At 41.4% G+C, this 24,119-nt stretch overlaps 1 protein-coding gene across 1 annotated transcript in view; it reads left to right on the plus strand.

Annotated features, from left to right (window-relative positions):
* Positions 1-24,119, plus strand: part of EIF3H (eukaryotic translation initiation factor 3 subunit H) — a 107,716-nt gene that overhangs the window by 14,010 nt on the left and 69,587 nt on the right. Inside the window, exon 2 of the mRNA XM_075549344.1 lies at positions 16,453-16,609. Within this exon, the coding sequence (XP_075405459.1) occupies positions 16,453-16,609 (157 nt within the window). The remainder of the gene's footprint in view (positions 1-16,452; positions 16,610-24,119) is intronic.

Consider the following 24,119-nt stretch of genomic DNA (forward strand, 5'->3'; position numbering starts at 1 on the left):
AATTAACAAAAAAATTTAAAAGTTTTATTGGCACTTAGTGTAAATATCACACAACTCATTAGTTTAGTCATGTCAAGAAGAGTCATCAATCATTACCACAATGAATTTCAGAACATTATCTTTCTTTTTTTCTCCAAGATTTAATCTCCCTAAAACCTTTCTTGTTGACTCCTGAAATCCCCTCATGTTCCCCATCTCTCTGCACTCCTTGGATCCCCTGAAAACCCTTGCACCAGCTGTTATCTGTATGCACCCCTTCCTCCTGGGCTTCACAGACTGGTAACCCTAACAGAAACAGTAAAGAACAAAAGTGAAATGAAGGCTTAGGATAAGACAGCAGTCCTACAAAGGTAAAGATACAAACAGCGAGTAAGGAAGATAAGGACCACCGTCAATATTTAAGAACCAGGGAAGAAGTGTTTGTTAAGGAATAAACAAGAGATCCTTGCACCTACAACACATTCATTCTCGGTCTAGAGGAAGGTCATCTGACCAAGTGTCAAGTTTGATCCAGCATAATCAGGATGGCAATGATGTATATTGGACAATGAGGCTGTCCCAGACCTTGGCCTGTGCCTATAGGGCAGCGGTTCTCAACCTGTGGGTTGCGACCCCTTTGGGGGCTGTAGAACAACCCTTTCACAGGCATCACTCGATTCATAACAGTAGTAAAATTATAGTTCGGAGTAGCAACAAAATTAATTTTATGGTTGGAGGGGTCGCCACCACATGAGGAACTGTATTCAAGGGTTGCAGCATTAGGAAGGTTGAGAACCACTGCTCTAGGGGATCTGTCATCGGCGTAATCTGACTAGATTCTCTGCAGATGGGTTTTGGGCTCCCTCTGTCCTCCACAGCCTTCAACATATTGGGTGTTTACAGTTTTAGCAGTGATGCTTTTTTGGGTCATATTTGAATTTTATTTTTGTCATCTTTGGATCACACAGCTGGTGTGCTTCCTCCAAATGGGTTTAGTTGACTCCTTCCTCAGATGGCTCTTTGTTTGCATATAAGCCTTTAAATCCCCAGATACTATACCTGTTGATAGCCGGGCACCTTCTGTTTTCTTCACCACACTTTGCTATAGCACTCTTATCTTCAGTGATCATTTCATGCAGGTGAGTATCAGGCAGGGCCACGTGATCAGAACTAACTGTTTTTGGATTGAGGCTAGAATTCAGTGGGGGCCCAGAATCCATCTGCTTGTCCCTGGGCTATGTATGACCAGAACCCCCTAAGACCAGCTACCCAAACGACAACAACAAACCAACTAGCAGACAACAAAAGACAAATAAAAACAAGCAAAGGAAAGACAGGAAATCAAAACCCCAATGGGAACAGTAAAGTAAAACCTTGTAAATCATCCCACTAGGGCACTAGGCGATCGCACTTGTAACATCGGTCTTTCAAATGACACACCTCTCTAGACACTGGAGCTATGAGACGTCTGCGCAAATGCAGTTCCACTGTTCACCAGAACCCAGGAGTGGTTGCTCCACACAGTCCGCGGAATCTCCCATTCCACTGCTCTCTCTTTACCTGAGGCATGGGAGTTGGTGCCAGGGAGAAGCTTCCTGGATCAGTTCTTCCAAGTTCAAATCCCTACCCCACAGCTGTCATGTCGCTGCAAGGGGAACATTAAGGTACTACATATATGGTCATTAGGATTTATTTTTACTTTGATTTGCAATTCATACGGAAGGCTTCAGCCTTTGACTTTTTTTTCCTTTTTAAAAAATCATTTTATTAGGGGCTCATACAACTCATCACAATCCATACATCAATTGTGTAAAGCACATTTGTACATTCATTGCCCCCATCATTCGCAAAACATTTGCTCTCCACTTAAGCCTCTGGCATCAGCTCTTCATTTTTCCCCTCCTTCCCTGCTCCCCCCTCCCTCATGAACCCATGATAATTTATAAATTATTATTTTGTCATATCAGCCTTCGATTTTCATTGGCAGTTGTGTCATCTGCATATTGCAGGTTGTTCATAAGCCTTTCTCCCGTCCTGATGCAGCCTTCTTTATGTTGCCCAGATGATTCTCTGATGAGTTCGTCAGCACGCAGACTGAGTAAGAGTGGTGAAAAGGGACAACTCTGGCCCATACCGTTCCTGATTGCAGTCCATGCCGTCTTCCCTTTGAATGGCTGCCTCTTGGTCTATGTACAAGTTCCACATGACCATGTAAAAGCTTTCTAATGCTACTGAATAGAACAAACTTGAAATGTTAGGAAACTATATGGATTTTAGAATTTTTTTCTCTGTATTAATTAGGAAATTCTGTTTTTGCCTTTTTATTATTTTACTTTAGAAGAATTGCCATCTTGCTAAAATGTGGGAATTTTTGCAAGTTCTTGGTTGGGGATATATATTAAGTTGCTAAAGTGTACACCTTTTAAGTTAAGCATCCTGACTAACTTTGATTATGAATAGATGCGACATTGGGTAGTATGACCATCAATTAATTGGTAGACAGTTCTTTTTGGTTTTACACTGAGTGAACTTGGTGTATGGCAGAAGTAAAGTAGACTGTAAAACTGACGTTGTTTGCTATTTGTCCCACAGAAACAAGCATATTTATTTCCCCAAGCAGTGCTTTACATTTTTTAAGTACTTAGAAATATTTAAATCATTGTTCTTTTTTACTAAACTTCATTTTTATGGTCAGACCACTTTTTTGAATACCAGAGGTTGTAATACCTTCTTCCCTTCCCAAAAATTACCAGTAGATTTAACACGAATAAGAAATATGGACCATCAATGAGAGTTAGGTTCAATAGAATAATAGTGGAATAGGTTCTTTCAACTGAGATGTCATTGAGATGACATTAAGTGCATTGGAGTCTTGGAAACTAAACCTATGTGTTAGGAGCAAAATGTCATTTTTCTATTGAAGATACAGGCATTCCTTGTCGGACTGTGAGCAGTCCATCGTTATGAACCAACTCCTAACAATGTGAGGTACCTACAATGGTTCATCATAGGAAATGGGCACTGCTTTGTGACATGCATCAAAATAATGATTATTATGTTGGTTGGGTTTTTTTTTTAAATGTTTCTGAAAATGTGTCTATGCATAGAAAGCTACGCCCATGTTAACCGACCTAAGATGTGAACAGTTAGTTCCTAAGTCACTGACTCAAATACACATCTGAGTTAGGACGGACTTAGGAACAGAACTCATTTGTAAATCAGAAACTGCTGCCTGTGCTTAAAACTTGGCTGTTTCCTACTTTCAAAAACTGCCTGGAGGTGGAGTGTTTTGTGAACTGTAGGTCCTGCCACCCTGTTGATTATTTGTTGATTTATTTGCTCTTTCCACTCCTTGGTTTGTGTTTTTTTTTTTTTTGGTAAGGTTGAGATTGCATATATTTAAATTTCTTCTTTCACAATTTAACTCGCATATTATTTGACTCAGTTGGTTATGAAATGAAATCCCTATCCCACTTGAGTCATAAAATGTGTTAGAGACTAATGCAGCTTTCTGGTTTTTGAATTTACATTTTGGCAATAGCTACCTTCTTTGTTCAATGTTAGAAAAATGATCCAGCCTTAAACAAATATGGAAACTGCCAAGTTCACAGATCAGTCAGTAAATGAAGCCAGAATTAAATGAAAGTCTAGATATTGATTTTACATAATATGCTAAGGGAGAGATTTTGTGGCATTGCACTTACTTTGACAATAAAATTCTTTTAAGGTAATAGTTGTTCTCTGACAGTGATTGATGGGAGGAATTCAGGCTGTGGATCTTACCTCCCAGAATCTACAAAACTGGCATAAAGCCAGTTAGGAACCATTCATGCTGCCTAACGTCTTCTCCAACTGGCCAGCAATGGCTGCAGCCTGGGCTTGTTCCTTCCTGTTCCAGACTTCTGAGAAATGTTTGTGGAGTGGACCTCATCTTTCATTGTTAGCAAGGATAAAGGTTGGTCAAAGGAAGATTTTACACACACACACACACACACACAATATTTTGAAAAAACAAAAGCAAAAGAATTTAACAATTTAGCCACCTTCACTTTTTATTCTTTTAGGTTTGAAAAAGCAGAACAGAAAGTTCAGAGCTTTCCTTGATCAGAATTATAGTTTTTCTCATAGACCCCATACACATTTTGTTAAAATTACATCTAAATACTTTTTTATTTTTGGTGCTAATGTAAATAGTGTTGTTTTAAATATCATAACCTAGTTTTTCATTGCTGACATAGAAGAATGCAAGCGACTTTTGTATATTAGCCTTGTGTCCTGCAACCACTTATTAAGATCCAGGAGTGTGTATGTATGAGGGGCGCCAATGGAATTTTTTTCAAAGCCATGTGTTTAATTTTATTTACAAAACAATCTTGTCACCTTCAAAATACTCTCCATTACACTTAATACATTTGTCAAACCTGTGATTCCATTCTTGGAAACATTTCCCAAACTCATCTGTTTGGATGACCGACAACACCTCCCTCTTTTTTTTTCTTCATTTCTTTTACTTCGTCACATTGCTATCCTTTCATGTCCCTCTTCATTCACGGGACCAAAAGAAGTTGCATGGAGGTCAGGTTCTTGGAGCAAGAGAGGCATGCTATTTTTGCCAAAAACTGGTGCACTGAGATGACTGCATGTGCAGGTGTATTGTGGTGGTAAAACATGTCCCCCATCTGCCACAGCCAGGCCTTTTTTGTCACACACAGTTATGCAATCTTTTCAGAATTTCTAAATAGCTTAATTGACAGACCTGGCTGAATGAACTCCAAATGGACTGTGTGTGAGTTGACATTTTTGTCCATTTAGGAAGTTGACAGACATCCAGAACGCGGTTTGTCATCAACTGACACGTCACCTTTTTTGAAATGAGAAAACCTCTCTTACACTTGAGTTTTTCTATAGCGCTGTCCTTGTAAGCTATGTTCAACATCACAACAGTTCTGCAGCATTTTTCCCAAGCAGGAAACATTTCACAGCCCCATGCTGCTCTCTTAAATCGACCCAAGCGAGGTTCGAGAGAAACTGCTTCTAAGAAAAAAATTTACTGTGACCAGAGAGAACCTTCCCAGGCAATGCCACCGAATATACTAACTCAGAAAGAGATGTTAGATGCTCGCCTAGTGGGAAGAATGCATACTATGAAAGCTCTGCTTTGCCCAGTGCCGTTCTGTTTTATTTTGGGTACCCCCTTGTATGTATTTTGCTGTTGTTGATTCCTTGGGGTTTTTAAAACTTAGATGATCCTGCCTTACGCACACAGAGGCATGTATTTTTTTTCTTTTCCGTTTCTTTCCCAATCTTGATTTCTTTCAACTAATAGTGTTAGTTCAGCTCTCCAATAGTGTTAAAAGGAGTGGTGAGAGGTTACCTCTTTGACTTAATACTGTGTGTGTATATACATGCTATTGTAATTCATTTATGTGTGCGTAGTGATATGTGTGACTAGGGTTGAGGAGTAACCACATCAATGAGAGATTAGAATTTACAGTAAGCAGAAGCTTAGGCTATAGGGTTTATGTGGGTTTTTCCCGTTTCTCCTTTCAGTTCACTAAACCCATACTTTACTAACATACTTGAAATATATGTCTAAATCATTCTGTTATGTTACTAGCGATAAATTAAGTAGTTATATTTGTTTGTGCCCTGTGTATTTTTAAGACCCCCTTCCTTAATTTGTTCCTTATTTAATGGTCCCCCCCCCCCCAGACGCTCTGGTTTTGTTGTTAGTTAAGTATTGGACTGCTAAGTGCAACATCAGTTTGTCATACCCACCAGTTGCTTATAGCAACCACTTGGCAAATTTCTGGATTAATGTATTAATGGAAGAAGTTCAGTGGAACAGAAACTTGGCAATTCTGTGCCGAGCTTACAGTTCTTGTTACAATAACTGGGCTTTGCAGAGGTGCTTATTTCACAGAGCATTATCTTAGCTCATTCAAACGATGCTCTCTATGTAAACTTTCTTGGTCAGTACGCATTTGGCTGCTGTCTGTGAGGTGAGCGGTTTTAAACCACCAGTTGCTCCGTGGGAGCCTTGGGGCTTTTCACTCCAGTAAAGAGCTGCAGCCTCTGAAACTCCCAGCGGCAGTTCTACCCTGCCCCGTGGGGTTGCTGAGTCAGAATTGACTCCGAGGCAGAGTTTGGCTTGGTGCAGAGTTGAACGTGTTTGACATGATTTTGATGGGGAGGTCTGAAGCATTCTGCCGCACCTTCCTTTGTAAGCAGGGTGGACGGTTCATGGTACCCATCAGGCTTACTTCTTTCTCATGGGTTTCATTTGTTGAGATCCTCTACGTTGTGTTTTATATTTTATCCCATCTTATGGGATACTTATTGTAAAAGTTAAAACCTCTGTTGCTTTTAGGTTTTTTAGCTTTGGTCAAAGTTACATTTTTTCCTTTCTTTAAAGCCAGACACACCTTAGAAGAAGTATGAGAAGTTTGTTTACTGGTTGCCATCAAATTCACTCTGACCCATGGAGATAATGTCCACCACTCATTCCAATACATTCTGATGATCTTTGGTGGTAGGACCATGTGGTAGATCACTGACTCCGGGTGATGCCGTGGGGTCAGCTTGAACCGTGTGTACTCAGTGCACAGCACCAGACCTTTCAGTGAGGCAGGCACCTCTTGGTAAACCCAACTTTCCAGCCTTTTTGTTAGCAGCTGAGTTGTGTTAACTGTGTCACTTATGAGAGATTAGACTCAACTCATAAATAGATAAGAGAAATAGTTCTTTCAAATGGTCTACGTGGAACAGTTAACAATAATAGGGAAAATGGGTCCATTAGGAAAATTTCTGCACACAGTCCATATGTTCAGGATCTTGCAAATTGAGGTTTCTTGCTAAGTTAAGATGTGCCCAACTTTAGAACATGCAAACCTCAGAAATCTGGGAGCTACATCTAGAACCAACTGACTGACTCCGAGAATAATGCGTACAGTGGCAAAATAAGGGAAGTGTGCATTTAGCATGTGACACCATTTGTGAAGTGGAGACCCACGGCTGTGGATTTGATTCTCACTCAAAGCCATGGGGTCAAGTTCTGTAATGGAATTGCTAGTGTTGTCATCCCTTGCTTTCTCTAAGGAAGGCCCAGGTGTCCTCATGCACCCTCCGCCAATGCGGACTCATTTCACTTTGATCTAGTCCTTGCTGACTCGGTGATCCTATTGGACAGGATAGAACTGCCTCTGTTCTGTGCGTTCCCGAGCCTGTCCTGTATGGAGCAGAACACCTGGTCTTTCTTCTTTGATTCTGACCCTTTGATGTCAGGGTAAGCACTCCTTTGTGGGTGCTCATTATGGGGAGTTTCAGGTCTCATTTCGGGAAGCCAGTGGTGGCTTCAAGTTAGCAGCCAAATGCTCGGCAGTGCAGCACCAGGACCCCTTTGTGCTCACTCCTTTGTGTTGGGGTGATATTTATGAGGTCGCTACGTGTTGAAATCAACCCCATTGCTATAGATGTTTACTGATCCCTTCATAAATAGCTCACTTTTAAAACAAAAGTCAGGAACCTTGTGCTGGTGTAAACCACCATGTTGATTCCGACCACCTGAGGAGTGACAGGGACGCAAAGCCACAGTTGAGCTGAATTGTACGAGGCTAAGCACATAGTCTGGGCAGTTAGAGACACCATTCCACTGAAGCTCATGTTAAGAGAGAGCTTTATATAAAGGGTAAGTGCACATCAAGAAAACATCCCAACCCAGTGCTGCCCAAGCCAAGTTCAACATTAACCCACATGTCCAACAACAATCCACAAAGTCCTCCTCCATCTCACAAAACACATGCAACGATGCCGACTGCAGGAGGAAAGCTGAGTCAGTGAACGTGTAAACATCTCAGCGCTGGCAGGGTTCTTCACACAGCTGCTCCAGCACCCAGAGCTGCATCAGGGAAGGTCCATGTGGTTTCTCCTCGGGGATGTCTTGCAGGAAGTGAGCCTTGCCCCACATGTTTATCGGCCAGGTTGGCACAATTAACTAACTCAGGGTTTTAGGCCATGCATGAATAGATTTCTTCCAAACAATGCACACTTAAACAACTCTGCGATCAGTGGTTGGCTGCAGACACGTAGTCTCAGTAATACTCTTGTCTTAATCTTGTTAGGTTGCCTTCATAAAAAGAAAAAAAAAACGCCCTTTCAAAACAGCTAAATTCAAGACTGACTATTTTGCTCCGATCTTGGTGACAGCATTTGGGATCCCAAGGGGGTTGTGATCTTGATAGACCGTCTTAAAGAACACAGGATGATCACAGGGACTTGTTAGGAAGATTGGTGAGGAAAGGTCAGGGCAGTGGTTCCAAAGAATCGTTTTCCATTATGGCAAAGCACCTGCTCATTCTTTGAGGGTCACAAGAGCTGCTTGATAAAACTTTGGTTGGGAAGCCTTAACCCACTCACCATACGTACAGCTCTGATCTTACCTGCTCCTTCACTCTATTCCCCGAATTCAAAGAACGGGATTTGAGTCTCTTGAGGATGCCCAAATTACTATTTTAATATTGGTATAAACTGAAGAGCACAGAATTCTTCAGGGAACGGTTTCCTTATGGGAGCAGAAAGCATCTAGCTCTTGAGCAACTGCCGGTATGTTTGAACCACTGACCTTACACTTGGCAGTCTAATGCTTATCCCGTGCGCTACCCGGGCTCTTCAGAGAATGGTTAGACTGAGAGGGAAACATCTTTTTCAGGAGACCTAGATGGAGAATATGTGGAGAAACAATACTTCAGGTTTGATAAATGTTTCTGTAATTTTGTAGGTAGACTTTTTTGACTTACTTTGCATGTTCCTAAAGCCTTACTATGAAGTAGTTTTATTTTTTTTTCTTTTGAAGTGGTTTATTTGAATCACCTGGAGAACCTAACAGTAAAAACTCACTGAAGCAAACAAAACAGGACACAGGCAGGAATCCAGCCTGGATTAATTACCTCAAGATTTCAAAGTTAGCTTCTGACCTCAGCATTTTTTACTGTTCCCGGGTGGTTCTGATAGAGAGTCAGGGTGAAGAGCTTCCATGCCATTTTGGTAAGCTGAGAGTAAATGTTATAGGGCTTCTGAGTGGGCGGGGTCATTTTGGGCACAAAAGTACTATGGGGTGTGCTTTCCTTATATCAGTTTTAAAGAGAAAGAACAGAGAGCAGGACATCAGTAAATAGGAGTAAATAAACAAATATCAGCACTGTTTTATGGACAGGCATACAGTTGGCTGGAGAGAAAACTGGGCTAGTGAGCATGACTGAACAAGTTTGGTAGGGTAGCATTTCCTTGTGGCTTGTGAGAATGGGGTCATTAACAATTGACAGCTGGATTGCATTCTTGCAACTATTTCCAGAGACCGGGACTCAAGTCTGACCACCGTCATTAGTAGCCCTCCTTGAATTGTTGCACACACCACGAAGGAAGCGCTGCCTCTATGACCCCTGTAACAGGACGTTCTCCAGGAAGGCCTTTTCAGCCTAAAGACCGGAAGTCCACAGTCAGTGCTCTTGGGAGTGCAGTCGAGAGATAGGGAACTGCGCTGCACAAGGCCTCTTAAAAGTGTTAAAAAGCAAGGATGCTACTTTGAGCACTAAGGTGCGCCTGACCCAAGTCATGGTATTTTCAACTGCCTTATATGCCTGTGAAAGGTGGACATTGGATAAGGAAGACCAAAGGAAAACGGATGTTTTGGAACTATGGTGTTGGTGAAGAATATTCAAAGTACCATGAACTGCCGAAAGAACAAACAGATCCGCCTTGGAAGAAGTACAGCCAACCTGCTCTTTAGAGACAAGGATGACTTTATCTCCCACACATTGGACATGTTATCGGGAGAGACCAGTCCCTGGAGAAGGACATCATGCTTGACAAAGAGGAGGGACAACAAAAAAGACACTTGACAAGACGTATTGGCACCGGGGCCGCAGCAGTGGGCTCAAATGTAAGACCCGTCCGTTGTGATGGTGCAGAACTGGGGGACGTTTCGTTCTGTTGTGCATAGGGTAGGGCCACCATGACTCTGAACCGACTGGATGGTACCCAGCAACAAGGACACGTCCCAGACATGGCGAAGTAGTTACAATGTCTTGGAGTCAGAAGTTAGATTTCCCTTAAGTGTGAGGCCACCTCTGTTTTCTGATCTGTAAAATTATTAAATGGAGAAGCTGGTGTTGGTTACTTTATGTGGTGGTTGTGAGGATTTAATGAATCCTGGTGATGCAGTGGTTATGTGTTGGGCTGTGATCTGCCTGGTTAGCAGTTGAAAACCAGCAGCAGCTCGGGTGACAGACTGCTGAAAACAGTTACAGTCCCGGAAACCCATAGGGCAGCTGTTCTCAACTTGGGGGTCAGATGACCCTTTCACAGGGGTTTCCTGATTCATAACAGTAGCAAAATTACAGTGATGAAGTAGCAAGGAAAATAACTACATGGTTGTGGGGGGCGGGGGCTTACCACCACATGAGGAACTGTATGAAAGGGTTGCAGCATGAGGAAGGTTGAGAACCACTGCCCTAGGGGGTTGCTGTGAGTAAACATTGACTTAATGGCCGTGAGAGTTGCATGTACGGCACTTGATAGATCTCTGATCTCCTCATAACACGATGGACTGTGAGAGAGAAGTAAAGGTTCACCACTCAGATAGATGTATTGTGAATATCTTCTGTGGCAGGACCATATGTGTCGGGTTACAAGAATGTGGTAGTGAGTAAGGTACAGTATCCTGCACTCGTGTTCTTAGATGCTGCCTTGTTTGTTCTGACTCAGCAGCTTGTGTAAAACAGACACATACTGTGCTCCTCTGCTCTGTGCCAACATCACAGTTCCATTTGAGCCAGTTGCTGTAGTCACTGGGTCAGTCCATCTTTATTGAAGGTGCTCCTTTTCTGATCCTCTGTTTTCTCACATGTGTCTTGCACCAGGGACTGATTGCTTCTGATAGCATGTCCAAAGTACCTGAGATACACCCTCCCATTCATGGTTCTAAGGAGCTTCTTACCTGTATCACTTTCAAGACATAGTTCTTTCTTGTAATGTTCTTTACCAACACCATGTATCAATATATCATTGTCCAACTTTCCCATGCATATATGGCTACTGAAAAATACCATGGTTTGGGTAAGAGGCATCTTAATCTTAAAGTAAATTACTTGCTTTTCAACATACAGATCAGTATACAGACCACTTACTGTGAAAGCATACAATGGTGATATACAACTTGATTTTAAACCATGCAGTATGCCCTTATTGCGTTTGAATGACTGCCTGTTGGCCTATGCTCAGGTTCTGCATTACCACAGTGATGTGTTCCCATCGTTCTCAGTCTATCCATCTTTATTATGATCCACTCACTCATTCCCTTTGCATAGTCCACAAAGCACAAGTAAACAACTTTTTCAAGTATTGTGTATCTTCAGCCAAGACTCATTTGATATTAGCAACAGTATCTAATTTCATATCTTCTTCTGAATCTGGTTTAAATTTTCTAACAGTTGTTTTATGTATTGCAACATTTTGAATTACCATATATACTCGAGTATAAGCCGACCCGAATATTAGCAGAGGCACTTAATTTTAACCACAAAAACTGTATAAAATATGTGCTGGGAAACTCGGCTTATACATGCGTACACACACACACACACACACTTCTTGCAAAATGTTACTTGATGTGATATTAATGACATTGTTCAGTTACTTTTGTATTTTGTTGTTTTACCTTTCTTTGGAGTGGATCTCTTCCTGGCAGCTGGCTAGATTTCTGCCTTCCAAAGTGGTGGCATGCTTCCAGGACTGCAGCAGTTTGCTGAAACTTTAATTCGAGCTCCTTCAATTCCTAGAGTTTTGTTTTTTGCCTATTGAATCCTTAGGTATTGCAGCTGGAGTCTTGAATTTTGTTGTTGTTCTTTCATCTGAGTTAAGCTGATCATGTTCTTTTGCTTTTTAACTCCAAGTCTTTGCATATATAGTAATTAAAATGCCTTATTTTGTTGTCTGGGGTTGCATTTGGAAATTTGTTTTTCCGCTCTTATTTCATTTCATTCAATCACTGTAGTTTTTCTTGAAAGAGTAAATTACAGAGATCTTCTGACATCCACCTTGGTCTCCCCCCTCCCCCCCACTTTCTTAATGACTCTTTGCTTTCTTGTGACATTCTTTATGTGTTGTCCCTCAACTTGTCTGATCCTCACTCCTTAATGCTCATTGTATGGACTCTTCTTGACATGCTCGTCTACATTCTGTGAGATACATTCATGACAGCTTCAGCTCCAGTGGCTCTTGGCTGAGGTCAAGCTCTTCCTCACTGTCTCCTCCCACAGGTGTAGACTAAACCTCCAGTCCTGATAACCGGAGGAATGATCTTTGACCTATTCCTAGCCTAGGAGAAGACTTGAATTTACTGACTGCTCCTCATCACAAATATTTCAGTTTTCTTTACTAATGACCCCCTTTACGTATATACTTACTCATATCGATTCTTTTATAGCAAGTAAACTACTGTGCTTTCTCCCATCTTAGTTGAGTACTTTTAGTGGTAAAATTTCTCTCTGATTTTGGTTTAGAACAGAACCCAAGAATTCAAGGATGCTGCAAAGAGTGAGAAGAGGATGATGGTGACTACTTCTTTTGTTTGGAGCTCTGTACTTCTCTTGATGCTTTAAAAAGTTGCATTGACTTTTTGGGTAGACCTATCAAGCCAGCTCGGCTCAGCTATTGGGTTACATTTCCTGTAAAAGTCAAGGCAGTTTTTTTTTTTAATTGGCGATTTTAAGAAATTGTGATAACTCATTTTTAAATACAAGAGGCTTCAAAAATGTTCATGTAAAAATCTGATTTTTTTCATCTTTGTGTATCAGTTGTTCCCTTTCAATACAGTCCTTTTGGCCTGACCTCTTTGTGAAATTGTGCCTGTCCTGGCTCTCCAGTGCATTTTACACAAACAGGACCCATCACAGATTTCCACAAAGATGCACAATAAGCTCGTGTGGCTCCTAGCATTTCTCATGTACTTGTACTTCACCAGTGGTTCAGTGAGTTCATCACCAGCCTGAGTGTTACGCATCTAGGAATCTACTGGACCTAAACTAGGTGACTTGAAATCATTTAGAGTTGTTTGGTTTGTTCTTACTAACTCATCTGTTTTGTTTATCTGTTTGTCCTATTTTGTTTCAAGTGTGAAAATAATTTTCCTTGGGAGAAAGCTACATCGAGTAGGAAGTGAATAATTCTGCTTTCTTTTTATTGACAGCATCAATAGTGTCGATCATTTGTGATCACTTTGCTTGGCTAACCCTGTGTGAAGTATTTTCCGTCTCTTATCTCATTCTCAGTAGTGTCACCACTGCTGGGAAACAGTTTCATCTGGCAAATTACAATGATGGTGCTAAGAAGATGAAGGTGAAATCACGTCCGCAAGGTTACTGGTAGTAAGTGCTGCGTCTAGGACTCACACCCATACTTGTGTGACTCTTAAACCTATTTTTGTGCCTTGTAAGAAGCGATTGGTTCCTCCTTTTTCCTCCTTCTCCCCCTACCTTCCCCCTACCCTCAGGATGTCACTACTCTCATTATTGGTCCCGAGGGGTTTATCTGTCCTGGATTTTGTGTCAGAAGCTCGTATCTGTACCAGTGTGCATGCTCTGGTCTAGCTAGATTTGCAGTGGTTTGTCTTGTTGTATAATAGCAAACTTAGGGTAAACAGATATGCTTTGGGAGTTAATTGGGCTTAAATCTTGACTCTACCACTATTACTTTTTTCTCTGCTTCAGTTTTCTTAACTGTAGCGTGCATAATAATTTATAAGGTGGTGTGAGAATTAAGAGGGTTTGATGATCGTCGATGTTAGCTGCTCTGAAGTTGGTTTCAACATGTGGTGCCCCCAGGTATAACGGAAGGAAAGAATTCTGGGCCTTGCCCCCTCCTCACAATCGTTGTTTTGTTTAAGGGAATTGTTGAAGCGAGTGTCCACCCATTTCATCAAGGATCGACCTCATTTTCGCTGTTCTTCCTCTTTACCAAGCATGATGTTCATTTCCAGGAGATTATGAGTTATTTATAGTAAGGGAATCATTAGAATATTGTCTGATCCATAATCAGTTATTATTAAGTGATTATATTGTTTTTGTGAAGAATGCCTTTGTTTTAAATGGGATGTAGGTTAATTAAACACTAATAAATATTAGACCTATTTTTTCCTCTGAGGACTTTTCATTAAATATTTGACTATTCGCCTTTGATTTTAACAGCGGTTTAATGATACAATCAATAATATTCAGGAACTTTTAGATGTTAACAATACTGTGGATAAATTGTGTTGATCAAGTACTGTTCTAAATGCTTTATTAACTACACCTTGTTGTAGGAATGAACTTTAAAATTAAAAAAATCATTTTATGATTTTAAAGGGGCTCGTACACTCTTATCACATTCCTTCCATCCATCCATCCATCCATCCATCCATCCATCCATCCATCCATCCATCCATCCATCCATTGTGTCAAGCACATTTGTACATTTTCTGCCATCATCATTCTCAAAACATTTGCTTTCTACTTGAGCCCTTGGTATCAGCTCATGTTTCCCCCTCCCTCCCCATCCCTCCCTCATGAACCCTTGATAACGTATAAATTATTATTTTGTCTTATCTTGCATTGTCCGACGTCTCCCTTCACCCACTTTTTTGTTGTCTACCCCCCAGGAGGGGGTTATATGTAGATCCTTGTAATCGGTTCCCTCTTTCTACCTCTCCTTACCCTCTAGCCTCCCGGTATCACCACTCACCACTGGCCCTGAGGGGTCCATCTGTGCTGGATTCCCTGTGTTTCCAGTTCCTATCTGTACCGCTGTGCATCTCTGGTCTAACTAGGTTTGTAAGGTAGAATTGGGATCATGATAGTAGGGGGAGGAGAAACATTTAAGTACTAGAAGAAAGTTGTATGTTTCATCATTGCTATACTACAGCCTGACTGGCTCATCTCTTTCCTGTGACCCGTCTGTATGTGTATATCCGTTTGTCTGCAGATGGGCTTTGGGTCCCCACTCTGTACTTCCCTCCTCATTTACAATGATATGATTTTTTGTTCTTTGATGCCTGATAACTCATCCCTTGGACAACTCGTGATCACACAGGCTGGTGTGCTTCTTACATGTCAGCTTTGTTGCTTTTGAGCTAGATGGACGGTTGTTGATCTTCAAGCCTTTAAGACCCCATACACTATATCTTTTGATAGCCAGGCACCATTAGCTTTCTTTACCATATTTGCTTATGCACCCATTTGTTTCCAGCCATCATGTTGGGAAGGTGAGCATCATGGACTGTGAATTTATTTATTTAATTGTTTTTTAACAAATCATTTTATTGGGGCTCCTACAACTCTTATCACAATCCATACATACATCATTTGAGTAAAGCACCCTTATACATTCATTGCCCTCATCATTCTCAAAATTTGCCTTCCACTTGGGTTCCTGGAATCAGCTCATTTTCCTTTTTTCCCTCCCCCTCCCCCCTTCCTCACGAACCCTTAATAACTTATAACTTATTACTCTATCCTATCTTACACTGCCTGGTGTCTCCCCTCACCCACTTTCCTGTTGCCCATCCCCCAGAGAGGAGGTTACGTGTAGACCCCCAAGATAGGTTCCTTCTTTCTACACCCCCTTCCCTCCCGATGTCGGAATGTGAATTTAATAGAACAGAGCCTTCTTGCATTGAGGGAGTACTTGAGTAAAGGCATAGGATTGAACTTTTAAATTGCCCTTTCAGCCATGCTCAGTGTTAACTTCCATTATCGTTTCAAATATTAGGTGAGAGAATAATATATTCCATTATATTAGAGCTGATTATTTAATGACAGGGTGCTTATTGTTTCTTGGTGAGGACAACTAGGTAATGTTTGAGCCTGTGTTTTCTTGTATTTTCCATTACCAAACAGATTCTTGTTGGGTACATGTTCCCATTGTTGTTTTTTATAATTAATGCGGTGGTCTGTTCAAGAAGGCAGGTTGAGAATTGTCGGAGGCCTCTGCTTTCAGGTGTCCAGAAGATTCTGTGTCTGAATGGTAATTTCATCATTAGGACATTATCTTGATGAGCCTTTCTCATTAATAACCTGAGGAAAAGTGGGCACAGTGCCCCGAGCCCCCTGAGAGTTGATTGGCTTTGTAGCTATGAGCGCTCTCTGTTGACGTTTTGGCATGCATACCTTTTAACATTTGACATGCAAAGATTACTTGGTATTGTAAATTGGCCTGCAATTCACTTTTTTCACTAAAGAGTTTCAAGTGTACATGTAGAGTGTATGCGCTTTAATATTTATGTAAGGGTAAAGGAAGTGATTTTTTTAAGAAATTTGGTTAAATCTAGCATATAATTTTGTGGCTTTGCAAACCCCATAATGTGATTTATTTATTTTCTCAGAAATAAGGAAATTAAACTGTAAAAGTGGGTTTTAAGCTCCTTCCTATATTTTGTTTTAGGTGGTATTAAAAATAATCAAGCATTATCAAGAAGAAGGACAAGGAACTGAGGTTGTCCAAGGAGTGCTTCTGGGCCTGGTTGTCGAAGATCGGCTTGAAATCACCAACTGCTTTCCTTTCCCCCAGCACACGGAGGATGATGCCGATTTTGATGAAGGTAAGGACGTTTATCGTAAGGGTGTCTTTTTCTTACCTACAAGTGGATGGTAATATAATCATTATAATCATTGATACTTTCTTTTTAGGATTCTCTGTCAAGACTAGCTTAGGTTCCAAATTTTCTGATTTTCTTCAAAGAATTAGCAAAATTTTATGAGTTCAGGATTTGTGTCTTAAACTTAACTAGTGTAGCCTTTATTTACTTGAAATTTTTGATTCTGATATGTAATCAATTGAATAGGGAAACTATTGTGTCCAGCACCCACTCCTTTATACAGTTAGAATTTTGACCCCATCAGTGTGTAAGACGGGATGAATTGAACTGCCTGCCTCAACAAGAAAGGCTTATTAATTACTGAATTTATTTTAGAGGCATTTTGTGTACTTTAGTGTGTGTAGTTGCCTTGTTAGCAATGGCTTATGGTTGGAAAAAAATAGTTACAACAAAGACCAAGGTCAGTGTCCTAATATATTTGTTACATATATGTAAATATGTAATATACATTATATGTATTATATATTAATATATTCTAGAATACCTTTTAATTTGCCTCAACTCTCAGATCTCATTTTATGTGCATATGCTTTAACTATCATTTTGTTACTTGTTACGCAACGTCACATTCTCATAACTTTGAGTGTGAAGTGGATGCACATTATATTCTCAATGAAGTTAAATACTGTGGTCGTCTTTGTACTTTGCCCTGAAAATCAGTTCTGCATTAGCTTATTACCCCCAAAACCAACCAGGGCAACCAACTTTAAAGTACTTTCAAGAAAAGCTCTGTAGTTTTTGCTCTCTGCCTTGTTTTTTAAAATCGGTCATACTTTCTTCTTTAAGTCTGAATTACTGTAATACTTACCCCACGGGCGTGATGATGGTACAGATTTCCCCATAGTCACTTCAGGCAATGCCGGGAGAGCTCTAGTTCTCGTCTCACCAGCCTGTCTGGGAAGCTTCATGATGGTTCAATAAGAATGTTTCTAGAGCTGCAAGACAAAGGAATGTTACTTTAGTTTCTTTGCTTTATAAGCACGGAGTTTGAAGGGTTCACTTGAAAGTGCCTTGTGCAGTTAGCAGGCTTGTGGCACTAGTGGGAGCAGAATCCATTTCCAAATACTCTACATTCTGTCACATGGTTTCCTAGGTAATTGCTTTTGCTTCATAAAATTTTAAGTGTAGAATATGAACAAGAAATACCATTCAGTCAATTCCAGAACCACGAGTAAAGCAAATGGTGTTATTAACTCCAGGTCTTCATCGTTGGAAGCTAACTTCTTCTATGGGTTAGAAATAATTGACCAAGATGTGATTGTACTAGTGTGGACCTTAAACCGCCTGTGAAAAATGATATAACAACACCAAGCTAAGGAGAGATTTCAGCTTAGTATTACATAATAAATAAAATAGCTGAGCACTGCATTCTGTGAGCTATGTGTACACTGCCCTGTAATCCTATGTTACTCTACATAGTTGGAAGTTTTAGCATGCCTATTTTCTAGATCCGGAAATTACTGATGCTTTGCATAGTAAATAAGTTTTTTTTAAATCGTTTTATTAGGGGCTCATACAACTCTTATCACAATCCATTCATACACCAATTGTATAAAGCACATTTGTACATTCATTGCCCTCATCATTGTTAAAACATTTGCTCTCCACTAAGCTCTGGCATCAGGTTCTCATTTTTTCCCTCCATCCCCGCTCCCCCCACCCCCTCCTCATGAACCCTTGATAATTTATAAATTATTATTTTGTCATATCTTGCCCTGTCCGATGTCTCCCTTCACCCACTTTTCTGTTGTCTATCTCCCAGGGAGGAGGTCACATGTAGATCCTTGTAATTGGTTCCCCCTTTCCAACCCACCCTTCCTCTACCCTCCCAGTATCACCACTCCCACCACTGGTCCTGAAGGGATCATCCACCCTGGATTCCCTGTGTTTCCAGGTCCTATCTTTACCAGTGTACATCCTCTGGTCTAGCCAGACTTGCAAGGTAGAATTGGGATCATGATAGTGGGGCAGGGGGGGAGAGGGGAGAGGGAAGGGGAGAGGGAGCATTTAGGAACTAGAGGAAAGTTGTATTTTTCATCGTTGCTACATCATACCCTGAATGGCTCGTCTCCTCCCCTAGACCCCTCTGCAAGGGGATCTCCAGTGGCCTACAAATAGGCTTTGGGTCTCCACTCTGCACTGTCCACCTCATTCACTATAAGATTTTTTTGTTCTGATGTTGCCTGATACCTGATTCCGTTCGACACCTTGTGATCACATGGGCTAGTGTGCTTCTTTCATGTGAGCGTTGTTGCTTCTGAGCTAGATGATCCGCTTGTTTACCTTGAAGCCTTTAAGACTCCAGAACACTATATCTTGATATCCGGGCACCATCAGCTTTCTTCGCCACATTTGTTTATGCACCCATTTGTCTTCAGCGATCCTATCATGGAGGTGATGACACAATGATATGATTTTTTGTTTTTTAATGCTTGATAACTGATCCCTTCGGCACCTCGTGAGTACACAGGCTGGTGTGTTCTTCCATGTGGGCTTCGTTGCTTCTGAGCTAGATGGCTGCTTGTTTGCCTTTAAGACCCTAGACACTATATCTTTCGATAGCCATGCCCCATCAGCTTTCTTCCCCACATTTGCTTATTCACCCACTTTGTCTTCAGTGGTTGTGTCAGGAAGGTGAGCATCATAGAATGCCAATTAAATTGAAGAAAATATTCTTGCATTTAGGGAGTACTTGAAGTGAAGGCTCAATGTCCTGCTACCTTAATACTAAACCTATACATATGTGCACATAGATCTATTTCCACATCCTCATATATAAATATATTTGCATATTTACATGCCTTTATCTACACCTCTATAAATGCCCTTTGCCTTCCAGCTCTGTCCTCTATTTTCTTTGATTTTCCTCCTGTCCCACTATCATGCTCAGTCCCCACCTGTGTTTCCACAATTTTTGGTTACATTACCCTTGATCATGCCCTGCCAGGTCGCCCACACCCTCCTAACCACCGATTTGGCTCACTTGTTGTTCCCTTGTCGCTGGGTTTTTCAACACCACTACCTTTCTCCCCACCTCCCCTTCTCCCATGTCCCCCGGAATTGTTGGTCACATTGTTTTCTCCTCCAGATTGTTCATCCAGTCTATCTTACTTAGACAGACCTGCGGAGATAATAACATTCACAAAAACAAGACAGTGCAAAACTAAGCAATAATACACAACAAAACAACAACAGCAAACCAATGACTAAAAAACAAAACACAACAAGAAAGAAAAGCTTGTAGTTAGTTCAAGGAAACTTATCTAAAATCACACAACTAGAGAATTGACAGAGTAACAGTTTGAAATATGCAGCTGCCATGATTGTTTCACTGTCCTGTGCTACTTTTAGACAGTTCATGAAGTAATGAAACTGTGTTGTGTATGTCACCATTGCATGATATGAGAAATCTGCTTTTTGCACCAGCCAACTTGTTTTTCTCCGTGTACCTTTAGTAAAAACTACACGGTTACTAGGAGCCTTGGTGGTGCTGTGCTTATGCGGTGGGCTGCTAACTGCAAGGTCAGCAGTTCAAAACCACCAACTGCTCCCTGGGAGAAAGACGGTCCTTTTACTTCCATAGAGTTCCAGACTCAGTGTTACCCTGTCCTATAGGGTCACTGTGAGTCGGTATCAGTTTTGTGACTGTGAGTCTAGGGTTTTGTGTGTATGGGGTGCCATTTTTGTTATTTGTGAAAATCTCAAATAATAACCATGTGTTTCTTTATAGTTTTACAAAGTAGATCTGAACTTTATGTTCACTTACCTAATACATTTTTTCTATCCTTAGTGGACAAAGCCCTGGTGGTACGTTGCGTTATGCATTGGGCTCCTAACCTAAAGGTCAGCAGTTCAAAACCACCAGCCTCTCCAAGGGAGAAAGATGAGACTTGCAGTTTATGAAACTTCCAGGGGCAACTCTACCCCAGTACTCTCGGGTCGCTGGCAGTCAGAATTGATTTGATGGCAGTGAGTTATCCTTAATGGATATTCATATATAATTACCATTAGATTCTTATCAACCTAGATAAAAAATATGATATCCCTAATGGTATGTCTTAGAACAGTCCTATCTGGAGTGAGCTTGTGTAATGCAGTTAGATGTGTTATCGGGAGGGGCCGGTCTCTGGAAAGGGACACTGTCTGGTCAGGGAGAGGGCTCCGTGAGAAAGAGGCAGGCCCTCGGGAGATGCACTCACAGGGGCTGCAGCCGTGGGCTCCATCGGCAGTGAGCGGCCGCAGGGCCTGGCGGTGCTGTGAGCTGTTGTGCCCACGGTCTCTGAGTAGGCGTCGGCTCCGTGGCGCTTTACAGCAGACATCAAAGACCTGCTGTTTCGCTTATCCTTTTGGGTTATTTTATACCCACTAAACCCATACTTTGATTCTGTTGAGTGAAGGTTTGCTATATGAGGTGGTTATAGGAATTGGAAGCGACTTGACAGCACGAAATAACGAAACAACACTATTGTCTATTTAGGGAAAAAATGTTTTCTTTCACGCCATGGAAGTAAAGCACCACATTTTTTATACGGTTCCGGTCTTGTTTGTATTTGATACTTCAGGTCAAGTGGAAGATTTTTAATCTGTAGTTGAAACACGGAATTTAAGTTTTACATTAGGGACTGGGAAGTCATCTGTGAGTCAGCCACCTGCTTTGGTAATGAAACTGTGTTGGACCACGGCCATGCCACTTGTTGATGCGTTTTCCCACGGCTGCATCCTGCTTCGTGTCATAGGAACTAGCAGTACACGAAACAGTCCCTGTTTGACCCACAACAAGTTTGACACCCTTGTGTGAAATGTAACTGCTTCCTACTCTTGGGTGTTCTCCCTCTCCTGAAAGGTTGAAGATTGCCTAGTTCTCTCTGTTCATTGTGAATTGGTGGCTTTCTGTTTGTTGTTTATAAATTCTAGGCCTTTAATTTGGGCTGGAACATGGAGTCCGTCCTGTATTTAATGGGCACTGAAGATATCACTGTTAAGCTGTTTGTTTTGCCTCAATTTTTTGGCCTTAATTTTCTTAGAGCCACACACTGAGTAGTTGATGTTCCGGGGAACTGTCTGCACATCACTTTGAAAGAAGGCATGATTAAGGTCAAGGTTGCAGGCTGTCATAGACCTGTGGAAAGAGAAGGGTCTGAGGCCCTGTGGTGCGGTGTGAACCCACTGAGGGGAGACCTGTGAAGACGGTGTCTAGGTAGCCACCCCCAGCCCCCAGGGCGGGCTATGCTGCTTATCACACCAGGTGCAGTCAGTCAAAATCAGCGTGACGTAACATAACAACAAATAAAACCCCAAAACCTGATTAGGAACTTTAGTTCTATACCAAGCAGCTGTATGACACTAAATAATTTAACTTGCCTAGTGGCACACTGGTTAAAACAATGGCTACTAACCACCAGGTCTGAGGTTCGAACTCACTAGCTGTCTCCAGGAGAGAGACATGACAAGGCCATTCCAGAGAGATTCATTGGCTTAGAAGCCACGTGGGACCTTCTCCCTTCTAAGGGGCTAGGAGTCAGAATTCGACTCATGGACGCTGCATTTTGCTTATGTGAAGTTTTTCCCTCAGGACATGGGAGTTACTCACGGAGTCCTAAAAACAACCAGGGGATAATTTCCTTATAAGAGGAACTCGCGTAGTGCTACCTTGGGTTATGCTAGATAGTTCCATGATTCACGGCCTAGAAAACTACTTGGTATGAAGTTTCTCTCATTTGTTTCTCTCCCTTAATTTACAGATTGTTTTTACAGATGTGGTAACTCCCGTGAGAGGTGTAAATCTTTGTACACTTTTATAGTTTAGAATTTACTTTCTAGTTGAAAGTGAGTAACTGCCGACAATAGAGAACATAGCCTTTAAAAAACGAGTCGCAAAACTCATGTTAAAATTCCCATTAGGGGGCACTATTATCAAGCTTAGGAGAACAAGAGACTAATTTGTTTTCTCAGACATTCAACCCGAGGCTTGCAAAAAGGGAAAAATATTTCATCTGATAAGATTCAGATACTGTTTTCTACAGCTGAATTCCTCAAATATGTTATAAAGTGCACTGAATTAAACACAGATCCAATAACTCACTGTCTTGTTTTTCAACAGACTAAATCAGTTTAATATTGTAGGTGATATAAGAAGCCTATTTGATTCAGCAGTAGGGCCAAATCCGTAATTTTTATTTGAAGTGCACCTACTTTTGTTTCGCTCTCTTTAAGTTGGTCACAAAGGGCGACCCTTGGCCTTCAAAATAAGTTTATTTCACAATGAAGTGGGAAGACTGCATGGCACTGTGAACCTGTAGTCAGACGTCGGGAGGAGGAAATGCCAGACGGAATGACACACATCGAGCATGTGCAGCTGGTGTGACCACCTGAACTCCCCCCCACCCCCCACAAACGGTGCCCGCGCGCACCTAAGCACAACCCTCTACGTCCCCGCTCATTTTCCCCAGGAGAAAACGGTTATTTTAAAATCATTTTCCTTTTTAGTTCAACACGTTTGGTACAAGAGCAGGAAATTCTAGTGTGGGGTGTTCTACACAATTACTTTGCTACCATTAAGCTTTCACAAGAAAAGCAGGGCTGTAGAATCTTAAATAGGCATTCTGAAGGAGAAAGTATGAATTGCCAAAATGTAATTAAAAGGAGCTGTGTGCAGAGTAATTTTTCAAAGCTGAGGTGTTAATTTTCTCTGGGTTCTAAGGGAGTTCGTGGGTTTGTATGGTTAAATTTGCAGTGCTATCCAGGCATGTGAACCACATTTTAGATTTATAAAAATCGCTGCTTAATTACTTGGCTTCTCGAAATCTCTCCTTCTGTTGATGCTTCCTTTGCACAAAGCCCGGGTCCGTGGTGAACTGCTCAGCCCTTCGCTGGTGGTTCCCGCCTGGCCTCTCAGTGCGTGACTTCCAGATCGCCTTGTCAGTGTGAGTAAGCGCTGACCACAGCCATGTGGTCCACGGTCTTTGAACATACATGTCTCGTTTCTCTTGTTGCAGTTCCTTAAAGAGTTTCCTCTTTAGAGCAGTATTAGGATTTAGAAACAATGAGGGCAAGCATGGGGGGAAGCTTCGTGAACAAATTCCATTATCCTCCAGTTCTGTTTTTCCAGGATAATTTGGAAACCCGTTTGTGTGTACAGGTGTAGACCTACATTTGGGGGGGGATTTGTTTGGAGCTTAGTTCAACTAAAAAGGGATATCTGTCTTGAAGGGTGAGCTTTGCTTACTGACCTCAATTCATTAAGTAGAAGAGTGATAACATATTTCAAGTATGTCAGAAAAAATTAATCCACATTAATTTGTTTCAGCTGCCCCCCTGCCCTACACACACACACACACAACACACAACACACCAAATTGCATTGAGTAAGTGGTGAAAAGAACATAAAAACAACCCAAACCTGACTACTGCTTGGTCGGTTTTCAGTGGGAGAGACAAGGGGTTGTGTAACAGG

Source organism: Tenrec ecaudatus, chromosome 5 (genome assembly GCF_050624435.1).
Source record: "Tenrec ecaudatus isolate mTenEca1 chromosome 5, mTenEca1.hap1, whole genome shotgun sequence".
NCBI classification, from domain to species: Eukaryota; Metazoa; Chordata; class Mammalia; order Afrosoricida; family Tenrecidae; genus Tenrec; species Tenrec ecaudatus.